Genomic DNA, 13,713 nt, shown 5'->3' on the forward strand with positions numbered 1-13,713 from the left:
ATTGCTTCCTACTCTACGTCTCCTCTCGCCTCCCATGCTCAAATGCACGACTCTTAGATCTATAGATCATTCGTCGTTTTGATACATGAGAAACAACAATTACCTCTGGGACAAGAACTTGGTTTTTGCTTTCTTGACCTAAATTTCGAGAAAAAACTATATACTCTTGGTATTGAAGACACGTACACACAAATAATAATGAAAAGGAGGGAATGCCCTTGATCTCTAAATCGAGTGAGGCACAACTCTACAGCAAAAAGGGTCCGTCGATATCCAAGTCAGATCCACAGCAAAGTCGATTTCAATTTAGTGAACAGTGCACTTTTCGTAACATGCACATCTCGGAGTCTGACTTAGACGTAAGAAACTCACGGTAAAATCGTGATCAATAAAACCGCAAGCAAAAAGACCACGAAGTCAGTCTTTTCTACAGTGCTTTGCTACTCCCTTTCGCGCATAGCATGTCAATTCCCCCCATGTCTCATGTCTCCATCTCTTTTGACGAACTGTATCTCCTTTTCTAAAAGCAAGGGCAGTATATAAGTAAGAAAAAGGCGAAGATGGATTTATCTTCCAAAAAGCAATGGCAGTATACAAGTAAAAAAAAGCCAAGATGAATTTATCTTCTTCCAAAAAGCAATGGAATGGAATAAGTAAAAAAATCAAAGAGGGGTAAAGACGTAAAGTAGCGATACCCCAACATTATCCGTATCATAGCTCGCCTCCGCGGGCAAGGAAAAGGAGAACCCAACCACGATGAAATGAGAAAGGCCGATGCTGACGACACCGCGAGCTACTATAAAACGGCGTGTGCGAGAGACCGAGAGTGATCCTACACGTACTGCACAGCTGCACAAGCTACCAGGACCAACGCCTAGCCCAACCAACTCTAGTAGGAGTAGATCCCACCCTGCTTTGCTCAGACAGAGTGTGGTCGTGGACTCGTGGTCTCCTCCCCCTAACCACCCTACTTACCGTATATAGGTAAGCCAAACCGCCGTTCCACAGGCCATTTCGGGCGTCGACCTTGCCATAACTGATCACCTCTGCATTCGGTTTCGGTCCGATATACCGGTCGGCGTACGTGCATGCGATGGCTTCTTTCGTCTCTCCGACTTCGACTTCCTCGATCGCCGGTCTCCTCCTGTTCGTCATCGCGTCGTTCCTTCAAGGTATCGTTCGTGTGACCGACAATGGCGAATTATATTTTGTTTGTTGTGGATGTGTGCGTGCGTGAATCAGTGCTTGTGTCTTTTGTGCGTGGAAGCTATGCTTATGGATGGATCGATGGTGCGTGCGTACGTGCGTGCAGGGCTGGTGGCGGCGGCCGGCGTGACGTTCACGTTCACGAACCGGTGCGGCGGCACGGTGTGGCCGGGGGTGCTGGCCAACTCGGGAAGCGCGCCGCTGGAGACGACGGGGTTCGCGCTGGGCCCCGGGGAGGCGCGGTCGCTGGCGGCGCCGGCGGGGTGGTCGGGCCGGTTCTGGGCGCGCACGGGGTGCGCCTTCGACGGCACCTCCGGCGGCAAGTGCGCCACGGGCGACTGCGGCAGCGGCGAGGCGGAGTGCCACGGCTCCGGCGCGGCGCCCCCCGCCACGCTCGTGGAGTTCACCCTCGGCGGCGGCGGCGGCGGCAAGGAGGACTACTACGACGTGAGCCTGGTGGACGGGTACAACGTGCCGGTGGTGGTGGAGCCGTCCGCGGCGGGGTGCCCGGCCACGGGGTGCCTCGTGGACCTCAACGAGCGGTGCCCGCCGGAGCTCCGGGCCGCGGAGGGCTGCCGGAGCGCGTGCGAGGCGTTCGACCGGCCGGAGTACTGCTGCAGCGGCGCGTTCGGCGGGCCGGACACCTGCCGCCCGTCCGCCTACTCGCAGGCGTTCAAGGCCGCCTGCCCGCGCGCCTACAGCTACGCCTACGACGACGCCACCTCCACCTTCACCTGTGCCGCCTCCGCCGCCTACTCCGTCACCTTCTGCCCCCGCGCCGGCACCTCCAGCAGGTACGATCGCCGGAGAATGCACATGACATGATCGATCGGTCGAGCATCTCATCTCGCACACGGCACACCACTTCATCAGAAAACGCATTCTCTTTTGCGCATGACCAAAAAGAAGGAAGCATCGATCAAAGAAAGAAAGCTTCGCCTTTGTTCCATCCCCACCACGTACGCATGGTCACCTGCCAGTCACCGCCCCGGATAGTGCTTGTCGCGTTGAAAGCAGCCCAAGCCCAGCTGGAAAAAGAAAAAAGAAAACTGCACGTGTGATCATGCAACTACCATCAAAATCCCAACTACATTCTGATCTGACCTATGCTGACACTTCTCTTTTTGCAGCCTCAAGTCGAGCAACGACCCGTTGCCGAGGCCGGGCGACGTGGTCGCCGGCGCGCAGGTCGCGGCGGACACGTGGCTGGCGAGCCTGGCGACCGGCGAGAGCGACGCTGCCGCGGCCAGGACGGCTGCGGCGGCGGCGCTCCGAGCCGCACTGGCGGCGGCGGCCGTGGCCTTGCTTGTGTCATCACTCTAGCTAAGACGCGGTTGGAGCGAGTAATTAGTTAACTAAGATGATGAGGACGTGATGAGCATCACATTCTTTTGCCTTTTGGTTGTGGATAGAGAGAGTGGGACTGATGACAAGGTGGCAACCAGCTTTATAGTATACTTGTGCAACTTATTTTTGAAGTGGTGTCGGTCAACTAGTGCGCTATGCATTGGCTGATTTATATCTCTCTCGAATCTTGCTGCTCATGTTCCTTCCTGTGTACAAAACACATTTGTATTAGAAATTTATTGCCTCTTCTTGTCACATGCTGTATTCTAAGTATGTAAGGTTTCGGGATCCCTTTTTTGTGAGCGGTTTGAGATGTAAATGATGTATATAATTACCTGCTTTTGAACTTCCACATTACTCAAGCAATTTCCATGATTGTCTTAAGCTAGTAATAAGGATAATCAAAATCTTATGTCCCGAATGAACTTTCCACTTGAGTTAGTTGTGACATCCTGTTGTCCACTTTGAACAATTAATCGATCTGTCTAACAACAATGAGACGAAAGGAAGTAGATTTTTCTGATGTTTATAAACATAGAAATCTCCTATAGAAGGATGTTTCTGGTAATCAAACATTTGTGCAATAACGTTTGCGCAAATTCAGCATGATTTACTCGGCTTTGACAAATTTCAGTTCTTATTCCAATAATTATCGACAATATAAGGCATATACTCCAGTTACTGACGGCAATTGGATTTACCGCTTCCCCCCTGGTAAATAAAGACGACCTGTGCCCGTAACCTTGCTAACCACACAAACTCATGACGTGTGACTGCCAGAAGAAAAAAAAACTCACGATGTGTGAACAGTTCTCAAGGAAAACAAAAACTGATAATGTATATGTAGAGCATGGGCTACATATCTTAATTTCAAAAGGTTTCAGATGACCCACTAAGATATGGTCGCCAGAAGGAAAGGAGAAGGATCACCGACCGAGAGCCCACAAACCTAAGTTTTAGATAGTTCAGTAAAGTATAAGAAAGGTTTGACAGAATACAGACAGAACAAGTATACAGTAGACTGACCATAACCAGTCAGGCAGTCGCTCACCTCACCACAAAGCTATTGGTAAGCATCCATAATGGATATGATATGAAACGAACAAAATGCAAGGAGAGAAACAAAATCCAAGGCTCCAAGCAAGACTTCAGGCTTCAGAAAAAGATTAAAAAAAATTGAAAAGGAGGAAGACCCCCGCTCTCTGCATCTGGGCGATGCATGCCGCCACTTTATTAATTATTCACAAAGACCTTACAAAGTAATACATCAGTAAGTCTGAAGCCACCGTATTGGCAGCATCTGTCGCTATTCCTATCCAGTTGATGAAGGGATGCTGATAGTCCGAGCCTAGTACCAAACAAAACTCGCAGCCAAGCCTAACATCTAAGACCGGAGGCCCCAACCAAGCCACATGTCGGGTATGGGGCACACGCCGGTGCGGCGCACTCTCAGAGGCCGCCGCCGCCAACTACCACCGATCCATCTTCAGAGGCGTACTGAAGTATCGACCTTGCCCGGCCTAGCTGTCATCGACGCCAGACAATGCCACCATCATGCGCTCGTCCATCATCACCCGCCCAGCGGCGAGACCCCACTGTTCCATGTCGCGGAGATCCGCTGTTGTCGACGTGCCAGATGCCACGCCGCTCCTCCGTCGCGAACACCACCTGTTGCCACTTGTACCATCCCCTCTGCCCGCAGTTCCTCTGCACTCTCAACCAAGCCCCAAGTCCCCTGACGACACCTCCAGGAAGGTCACGACGCGAACAACGCCGCTACCGCCAAATCCGAACAGGAATGAAGGTTTTCACCCGGGCAGGGGATCGGGGTGGGTAGTTTGGGACCTCAGTTGTGCCTCCATGAACGATAGCGGCGCCCTTGGGCGTCGCCACCGTCGGGCCGGCTAGACTGGCCAAGGTTTCCCCCGAACCCCAAGTACACCACCAGGGCTCACCATCACAGGAGCCGGCAGACGCAAGCCACAAGGACATCGAGAGAGGCAGCAGGACCGAGGGGAACTTCCAGATCTGACGCAGTAGAGCACCGCGCCGCGGCCGGACTCCACCAGTGCCCCGACGCGCACACTGGCCAGCGTCTCCTGTGGACGTCGCTAGCCACCGGACGACGCCGCCTCGCCGGCAGGGCCGCCACCCCAAGGAACCGCAAGCCTCCGATGTGAGTCTCAGGTATGAAGACCGTCGAGATCGCTCTGAGCGCCGAGATCCCTGCCGCCAACTTCCCCAACGCCCGCGTGGGCTTTCCCGTCGGCCGTCTCCGGTGGCGGCGAGAGGGAGGGGAGGGTGGTCGAGGGCCGGCGGCGGGGGCGGCTAGGGTTCCCCCGTGTCGCCTCCCAGAAAGGATATATTAATAAGTTTTTTTTGCGGGTGAATATATTAATAAGTTAAGCTTAATAAATCTTTTTACGTGAGGTAATCAGTTGTCACTATAAACCCTTGCACAACCAAAGAGATGACAACAATATATGTTCTAGAAGCAGATCGATGCCCGAGAAATGGTTAAAGTTTTCTGCTCCTTCATATGGTACCAGCAGAGCAAGCCTAGTTGTTTCCTGCATTTCTTTTCGTAGGCGACCATACAACATTGTGAACAACCACACAAGCTTGTGAACTAAATTATAGGCAAACAATATTAGCAGCCCCTTTTCTTCTTTTGGAGCTATTTTCTCCAAAACATCTTAAGTAAAGTTGCTAGGAATATGCCTGCTAAAGTTGATGTTGCAGTAATAGCACGTACATATTCCCTACAGAAAATATCTGGTCTAGCTTTATAGATCAGTCAAGAATGTACCAACAGAAATACTTACACTAATAAAAATCAAACCCAAGTCTAGATTAATATAACAGTGACATAACAAAGAATTCATCAGAATATTTGCTTACTTTCGCTGAAGACGAAACTTAAATTCCGAAGATGTTCTCATACGTTTTTTCGTCCAGGTAGATTACGGGGCAGCTTGGCAGAATGAAGGCTCTTCACTTACATACCTACAATAGCAGATTCCTCAGTAGGCTCTGACAGGTAATTGTTTGCAAAGTACGTATATGAAAGCCAACAGCAGAAAACAGAGAACCAAGTTAAGCAAAAGTGGTGTCTATTTACAAGTAACGTCATTTTCTACTTAACGATCAACCTGTCCCGGTCTCAGTGTTAAATCTGCTTAAAGCATCTGCGAGGAAATTTCAACGGTGCAAATATTTTCCAGCTTGTGCTTTATGGTTGAAGTGCCAGTGATGTACCTTATTTGTACTGAAGGGATGAAAAGATGACGATACATAGAATTTTGGAATAATATCTTGACCCGTTGTGAGCCGTCAAAAGCTCTGAAGATTATGACAGGGGCACGCTATTAAGAAGCATCAATGGACCACCCTGAAAAATCAGTCTCTTTATCGTGTCAGCGTCCACTTGTACCGAGTTACCAACCGTGCGTCGAATCAGCTTGCACGGCTTCACTGTTCCTGCCACAATATCCAGAAGGCATGTCAATATCTTTCCTGCAGACAAAAGGAAGGATGTGAATATCAACCTAGAGAGCCAAGATATTTCTCAGAGTGGTTGGTTGAACATAGGAACGGAGACAAGACAATCCAGCAGAAAATGGGACTCAGTTGTCTCAAAACCATATGAAACCTCACAGCAAAAATCTCAAGAGACTGAAATGTTAATACTTAATAGTGGAGGAAAGGTTGCTGTGAGAGACTGAAATGTTAATAGTGGAGGAAAGGTTGCTTTGAACATCAAATATACCTCAATCACTTCACTTCAGATACCAACCCTTCTTCAAGGTAGTTTTTCAGATCACCACCAATCTCAAGGCCGCTGGTGCTTAAGAAACCAGGAACCAGTAATCAGGCCTGCATGAAACTGTGTAGTTTCAGAAGCACTACCACTCCTCCCCTGCTAAAGAAACTGCAGTGCTATCTACCCTTGTTCAGGTTATGGTTCAGCATGGACCATGGCTGAAGGAGTAGGATGCAACATGGGATACATATCTAAATATGAAAAGGATTTGGACGGCCCAGCAAGATATGGTCCTCAGAAGAATATCTCGCAAAAAAAAAAAAGAGAAGGAGAATGATCACCTCCTGATAGCCCACAAAGTAAAATTGTTGATGGCTCAGTAAAGTAAGCAAAGTTTGACTGAATACAGGCACAAGAAGTACAGTAGATTGACCAACCAGGTGAAGTAGTTCAGAAAAGGATACATCAACCAGTGGAGCTTGATGGATCTTTTTTACGAAATCATTCTAAATAATCAGTTTTCAGCGTAAAGCAAACTGCAAGCGTGGTCATGAAATAATATTGCGGACTTGATCTGGAGCTGACCTTATTTCACCGATGATAAATGCTTGCATGGTCGAAGAGATAACAATTACTCGAGAAATTATTAGAATTTTATTTTCTTGATATGGTACCTAGTACCAACAGAGCAAGCCTATCTGTTTCCTGCGTTTCTTTTCCTAGTGACCAGACCATAAAGCTTTGTGAACAACCACAGAAGCCTCTGAATAATAACTTGAAGATTTTTTTTAAGAAATCTTCAAGTTATTATTCCAAAATATCTTAGCCTCCCGAGTTGAAGTTGCGGTAGACAGCACCTTTATATTCCCTACAGAAACTAACTAGCCTAGCTTTATATAACACTCAAGAATGTACCAAGATATACTTGCACTAATAGAAAGAAAAACCGAGTGTATATTAATATGATAGTGACATAACAAAGAATTCATTAGAGTATTTGTTTATTTCCTCTGAAGAGCAAACCCAAATTCAAAAATATTCCCATACATTTGTGTGCATAAGTAGATTATGAAGCAGGTGAGAATGAAGACTCTTCACTAATAGATCTAAAATACTCCCTCGGTTCCAAAATAGTACAAAGTTGGTACAAAGTTGGGTCATCTATTTTGGAACGGAGGGAGTAGGAGATACTTCGGTATACTCATACAGGGAAATGTTTGCAAGCATATATAGAATCCAACATCAGAAAACATGTTGTATATTTTCAAGTATGTCATTTTCTACTTTACGATTGACATGTCTTAATCTCAGTGTTAAATCTGCTGAAAGTAATCTGGGAGGAAATTTTCAACAAGTGCTTTATGGTGAAGCGCCAACGATGCGCAGTACCTTATTAGGACAAGACGAGTGAAAAGATGACGATAAATAGACTTCAGAATAATATCTGAATCCATTGTGAGCCGCTAAAAACTCTGAAGATTATGACAGGGGCGCGCGAGATATTAACATCATGAACCACCCCAAAAATTAAGCTCTTTATCTTGTCAGCGTCCACTTGTACCAGAGTTACCAACTGCGTGTCAAATCAGCTTACACAGTTTCAGCCACAATTAAAAAAAAGTTATGTTAGTATATTTGTCAAAGATAAAAACATGTTAATATCCACCAGGAGAGACAGGATATTTCTCCCTTGCAATGAAATTCAGAGTGGATAGTTGAACATAGAAACAGAGACAAAACAATCCAGCAGAAAATGGGACTCAGCTGTCCCAAAACCATATGAAACCTCACAGCAAAAATCTCAAGACTGAAGTGTTAATAGTGGAGAAAAAGTCAGGTTAAGCATCAAGTATACCTCAATCACTTCACCTGAGACCTTCATCAAGGTAAATTTCCAGATCATACCAACCTCAGGCTGCTGCTGGTGCTTGCAAAACCAGGAAGCAGTGATTAGGCTTGTGGGAAACCATGATGTAGTTTCAGAAGCACACAGTCACTCCTTCCCTGCTACAACAACTGCAATGTTATCTACCTTAACCTGAAGGAGAAGGATGCAGTCTGCAGAGCACTGAATTCAGCAGCTCACAAACAGCACTTGCTTGGAATCAGTTATGTGATCCTGAAAGCACTTCTTAATTCCATGTACTGAGCCGAGCACACATAATAACAGACAGACAGACAGGCGACCAAAGGAAATGCACTTGAATTGATGCAAGCTCTTATGCCGAACAGGCTACAAACACAAACATACTACTACTGCCTCCGCTCGGAAATACTTGGCGTGGTTTTTGTTCAAATTTGAACTATGAACTTCCCTGGCAGTACACAATCTGTTTGTTTTCAGAGAATGAAGGAGCTACCACCGGCCTCTGCATCAACCTATTGCACAGCCATAGTAGCATATATATCATCCACATCTAGTATACCAATTGAATCTGCGTATATACTATCCATCTTTGCCCAAAAGAATCAAGGCATGTACTGTATGTATGTATCCCCTTCATTGCTGCGCAAAACTTTACAGGGCAGACGCTGTTGCTCTTCATCAGTCTGAAAAACTGCTAGTAGGTGCTAGCTGTGCAGCCAGCTGAGTTCCTCTGAGAAGAGCGGCGGCCAGCTTAGCTGACCCTCTGCGCGGCGGCGGCCGACCTCTTGGCCCGCTTGGCCTGGTGGATCTTGGCGTAGACCCGCCTGGTCCTGAGGCTGAGGAGCACGTCGAGGCCGAAGCCGACGACGCAGGCGGCGGCCATGACGACGAAGACGAGGCGGTAGCAGTGCGCGCCGGAGCAGGTGTTGCCGCCGCCGGGCACCTTGGTGGCCTCCGCGTCGTAGAGGAGGCCCGCCAGCAGGCCCGAGAAGAGGAAGGACCCCAGCGGCAGGTTGAGGATGAGGATGTTGTAGATGAGGCCGTAGTACTTGAGGCCGAAGAGCTCCGACGCCGTGGGCACGGTGACCGCCAGCCGGACGCCGTAGCAGACGCCGACCACCACGGAGCCGACGAAGAGCGACCCCGGCATGCCGAACGCCATCACCACGTACCCCGCGCACATGAGCACCTGCGACGCCGCGTTCCACACCGGCCGCGGCAGCGCCCTCGTCCTGGAAATTCAGTCATGTTTCACAACGTTATACACTTTTAGAAATATGTTATTTATGTTTGCGAAACAGAAATGAAGAGATTAGGTTGAGTACATAATGATGATCGAAGAGCGAGCAATAATGAGAGCAATCTGAGTTTCTGGATCTCTATGCACATACTAATTGACAGTGATCGATGTTTCGAATATTTCCATGCATGATCGAAAAGCAAGAAAATCAGCCAGTGATCGTTGTTTCGAATCGTTAGACAGTGTCAGAAAATTGTACTCCACTTACATAATGAGTGACTTGGACAGTACTACTACACCATTAGTGATCAAAAAATCACGATTGTTCATTGCAATCTGAAATCCACGAGTTCCTTTCAGAATGTGACACGCTGATTAAAGATCATGCTCGCGCTCTTGTCCAACCGGGCTAACCCCCTTCCCATTAATAAAAACACAGCGAAAATAACAGTTCATTATACAGGTAGGTACTAGCAAGTTGAGGCACGATTCATGCGATCTTAGTGCCGAGAAACCACCACCTACTACTGAACTGAACTGTACTGAACCCATATGAAACAAACAGAATTGGCCATAGGCCCATAGCTATCAGGCATAATAAAATATCAGCTTCTTTCTACCAAAAAGCGTGAAAGGGACGCTTCGCCCACCGGTAAAAGGCGCCCGAGCTGCGTGCCCATACGCTGCATAAAGTTTGACACTTCTATACTCGTGCAGGTGCGGTCGCAAATTCCTCCACGAAGTTGACGCCCACTTTTGTATGCTCACAGGGCTTTGTTTTGTCCATTAAAAAGCCCCCCACGCCCACGACTTGCAAATATTTTTACTGTACATTTTATCGGCATCACTTTGTTGAATATATCTGGGGTTTCTATAATCCGGGCGTCGGTGAATGTCTTTTTGCCTAAATAAATAAAAAAATCAACTGCCGCTCACTTTACTCTTCTAGAGTAGGCCTCTTTCGACTTTGCAGTCTCCTTCGTGCTTAAGATAGCACCACCACCGCGGCCATTTCAGTCCAGTTCTTTTAACCAAAATATGGTGGTGCTTAAGATAGAATATGCAGAAAATAATACTTCTACATCTAGAAAGATCCCAATTCCTCCCGCGGACACCACTATGGATGTATGGAGGCGCCGGCCCCATTCATCTCAGATCTCCTCTGTACTTCTCACACGACCCAGGCCACGCATTATCTCATCTGAAAGCAACAGCCACGAAATCTCTGCGCCGTCCATGCGTTTTTATTTTAATTTATTTGATTTTTTGGCCAAGAACGTTCACGTGCGATTGTGTGGTGGGGTTCGATTCAATTCTGAGCAAGCTAGATATAGATACGGCCCCAGATCCGTACCGTACCACGGACGGAGGTCGTACCGCAGCAGGAAGGGAATTAATGGCGGCGAGTAATCATGGAGTAAAAGGTGGAGGTAACGTACTTGATGAAGTGCTCGGAGATGGTGCCGGAGGCGAGGCGGCCGAAGAAGCCCCAGATGCTGGTCATGGAGACGAAGAGCGAGACGTCGGTGTAGCCCATGGCCACGCCCATCTGCCCCAGGTTGTTCATCACCGCCAGCCCCGTGCCCACGCCCATCAGGAACGACGAGAAGAGCACCCAGAAGTCCACCGAGCACAGCGCCTCCGCGATCGTGTGCTCCTCCCCGAGCCGCGGCCCGCGAGCCTCCTCCCCGTTGCCCTGCAGCTGCGTCTCCACCGCCTCCTTGGAGTCGAGCAGCAAGGGGGCGGCCGCGTCCTCGGCGTCGGCGTTGGCCGCCTTGCGGGACTTCATCCAGGACGTCCAGCCCACGTACGCGGGCACGGCGGCGGGGGCGGCGAGGAGCACCATCAGCACGGCGACGAAGACGGCGGAGACGAGCCCCCCGCCGCCGCCGACGCCCGTTAGGTCGGCCGCCAGGAGGTAGAGCGCGATGGCCACCGCGAGCGTGCTGATGGCCGCGAAGCCGCGCGCGTCGGCCTCTTCCCCGCCCGAGTCGGCGCTGGCGACGCGGCCCTCGCGGAGGAACACCATGGCGACGGCGCAGACGGCGGCGGGCACGACGGCGAGCATGACGAGGAAGGAGGCCGGGTCGTCGGCGAAGAGCGCGGAGCAGACGTCGGTGAAGATGGCGGTGCTGAGCCCGACGTAGCCCTTGAGGACCCCCGAGACGGGGCCCCTGCTGCCGCGGAAGTTGCGGATGCAGGTGACGAGCACGGCGGTGTTCATCCAGGTGGTGGAGTTGCCGCCGAGGCAGAGGCAGACGCACATCTGCCAGTAGGGCAGCGGCGATATGGTTTTGGAGACGACGAGCCACTGCGCGCCGTAGCCGAGGAAGCCCTCGAGGGAGCCGATGGCGAGGAGGAGCCAGGTGGGGAGGCGGTCGGAGGCGAGCCCCGCGAGCAGGCCGAAGGCCTTGCCGACGTCCTTGGCGACGGAGAGGCCGTTGAGCTGCAGCTGCGTGAGGCCCATGAGCGTCTTGATGGAGTCGGAGTAGTTGGAGAAGGTGTAGTTGTTGCCCGAGATGCACTGCACCCACACCGCCGCCACCAGCCCCAGCCACCGCCCCCACGCCGTCCCCGCCATCGCGTCCAGCGCCGTCGACACCATCGCCGGCGGCCAACGTTACCTACCACGGCTCCTCTTTCCCTTTGCTTTGGCCGCGTCTGCTTGGCTGCCTGCCTCGGAGTGGGCGGGAGGCGGTATGGGAGGGAGGGCGGGAGCGGGGGCGGTGGAGGCGCGTTGCTTTCCGCGCGTGTCGCGCCGCGTCAGTGGGGCGGGTGGGGGTTTTCGTCTCGCCTGGGAGGTCACGCTAAGATTGGGGGTTTAGCGAGGAAGATGGCGGTTGATTTTATAGGCAGGGGGAGACACGGGCCGGGAGATTTCCTCGGGCTCTTGGAGTCTTGGGGAGCAGGCGGGACATTGTCGGATCGACGGCGGTGATTCTGTGGATTTTGTTTGGTTTGGCCCTTTCCGGACGAGGGACGGCGGTAATTTTGGAGTGTGAACTATTGACAGTGAATCGCGGCGACTATTTTGGCACGGACTCATCACGGCGAGACTCTGATTTTTCCCTCGTTAATTAATTAATTTTGTGATGATGACGTGAACGGTACTGCCGTTTTCTTGTTCAACCTAATAGCTGTTACATCAGTTTTTGAGTTTGCGGATTGTCGGTTGCCGTTGTATTTGGCGGGGTGGGGGTGACGTGTGCGCAATCTCTAGCGTACATACATGAATGATGGGGTAAGGTTGGGCCGAAGATGGTTGGATGTTGGTCACAGGTATTGAGAAATATGGCAAATATACTCAGTCTTTATCGGGAATAACTTGGGTTGACCATATTGCTATACCGAGACTGGTTACCATGTAGTATATATATTTAGGGTCATTGTACATTGTGCATATTTGTATCTATCATGGGTTGATGAATGCATTTATGTAACAAGTACTTGGACTAGTAGTATATCATTTGATGTTGGAAAGATACTTGCACTTTGGATGAGGAGTAGTTTATTAACAGATTATTATTATTTTTCCTTTAAAATGAGTAGTATCTAAATAATATTGCCAACGGCGTGGGTTTATGGCTTAGAGTTAATGATATTGCCAACCGCGTAGGTTTATCGCCTAGTCACCCTGAGACAACAGATATAGTCGCCTAGCTATCCCAGGCCCTCCGCGCTCTGGCGTTATCTGGAGCATGCTTCCTCCCTACTGCCGACAAAACGATCTAGTCGGTTGTACGTAGAGGTCCCCACCCTCTTGAAGATTTTGGATGCTATAAACGGGAAACAACTTTAGGAATCGGTTTGATTCCTATTATGTAACTTTCAGAATAATCATATTTGACTTCACTAATTTGGACTCGCCGATAATGTTGTTTGTGATATTCTGAAGGTTGTATCTTCTATTGCGGCATGACTCTTCAAACTATTTCACGTTAAAGTAGTGTATTAGCAGACCTCCACCTCGCGCCCTCAGCCATTGCGCGGGCTAATTGTTGATTTATTATGGCGGAATTACTATGCATGTGGAGAAAAAACTTTATGCTCGTGCGTTGACTTTTACATGTACCCATGTATGGCAAGGATATCCAGACGGACTGAGGCTGAAATTCGAGAGAGAGACAGATCTTCGATCATGTAAAACCATGGGCCATGAAAGATCTGAATGTTTTGACACGGTTAGAAAATGTATCGACCACGTCACAAAAACTAAATTCAAATTTGATACAAAACTCATGCAACAGAAAAAGAAAAATCCTCTCTCTCATTCTCTCTCTAGCGCTGAAT

General features: G+C 49.5%; 2 protein-coding genes across 3 annotated transcripts; one reads left to right on the plus strand and one right to left on the minus strand.

The window, feature by feature from the left end:
• The first annotated feature begins 822 nt into the window (after positions 1 to 822).
• Positions 823 to 2,905, plus strand: LOC109740680 (thaumatin-like protein 1). Of its 2 annotated transcripts, XM_020299732.3 has the most exons (3): positions 823 to 1,172; positions 1,313 to 2,000; positions 2,337 to 2,905. In XM_020299732.3, the coding sequence occupies exons 1-3, from the start codon at positions 1,094 to 1,096 to the stop codon at positions 2,527 to 2,529; spliced, it is 960 nt and encodes a 319-aa protein (XP_020155321.1). In that variant the 5' UTR covers positions 823 to 1,093; the 3' UTR covers positions 2,530 to 2,905. The 2 variants fall into 2 exon arrangements, with proteins under 2 accessions (XP_020155321.1, XP_073354170.1); XM_073498069.1 differs by lacking the exon at positions 823 to 1,172 and having other exon boundaries at positions 1,192 to 2,000.
• Positions 2,906 to 8,504: 5,599 nt separating this feature from the next.
• Positions 8,505 to 12,456, minus strand: LOC109740677 (protein NUCLEAR FUSION DEFECTIVE 4). Its single transcript, XM_020299731.4, has 2 exons — positions 10,863 to 12,456; positions 8,505 to 9,415 (listed from the first exon to the last, which is right to left on the minus strand). The coding sequence occupies exons 1-2, from the start codon at positions 12,026 to 12,028 to the stop codon at positions 8,935 to 8,937; spliced, it is 1,647 nt and encodes a 548-aa protein (XP_020155320.1). The 5' UTR covers positions 12,029 to 12,456; the 3' UTR covers positions 8,505 to 8,934.
• Between the last annotated feature and the right edge of the window lie 1,257 nt (positions 12,457 to 13,713).

Source organism: Aegilops tauschii, chromosome 5 (assembly GCF_002575655.3).
Source record: "Aegilops tauschii subsp. strangulata cultivar AL8/78 chromosome 5, Aet v6.0, whole genome shotgun sequence".
Taxonomy (NCBI): domain Eukaryota; kingdom Viridiplantae; phylum Streptophyta; class Magnoliopsida; order Poales; family Poaceae; genus Aegilops; species Aegilops tauschii.

Coding starts and splice junctions, on each gene's coding strand:
- LOC109740680 (XM_073498069.1), top strand. CDS start 1,222: ATGTGTGCGTGCGTGAATCAGTGCTTGTGTCTTTTGTGCGTGGAAGCT. Junction 2,001..2,336: donor CGCGCCGGCACCTCCAGCAG/GTACGATCGCCG, acceptor CTCTTTTTGCAG/CCTCAAGTCGAGCAACGACC.
- LOC109740677 (XM_020299731.4), bottom strand. CDS start 12,028: ATGGTGTCGACGGCGCTGGACGCGATGGCGGGGACGGCGTGGGGGCGG. Junction 9,416..10,862: donor ATCTCCGAGCACTTCATCAA/GTACGTTACCTC, acceptor CTGAATTTCCAG/GACGAGGGCGCTGCCGCGGC.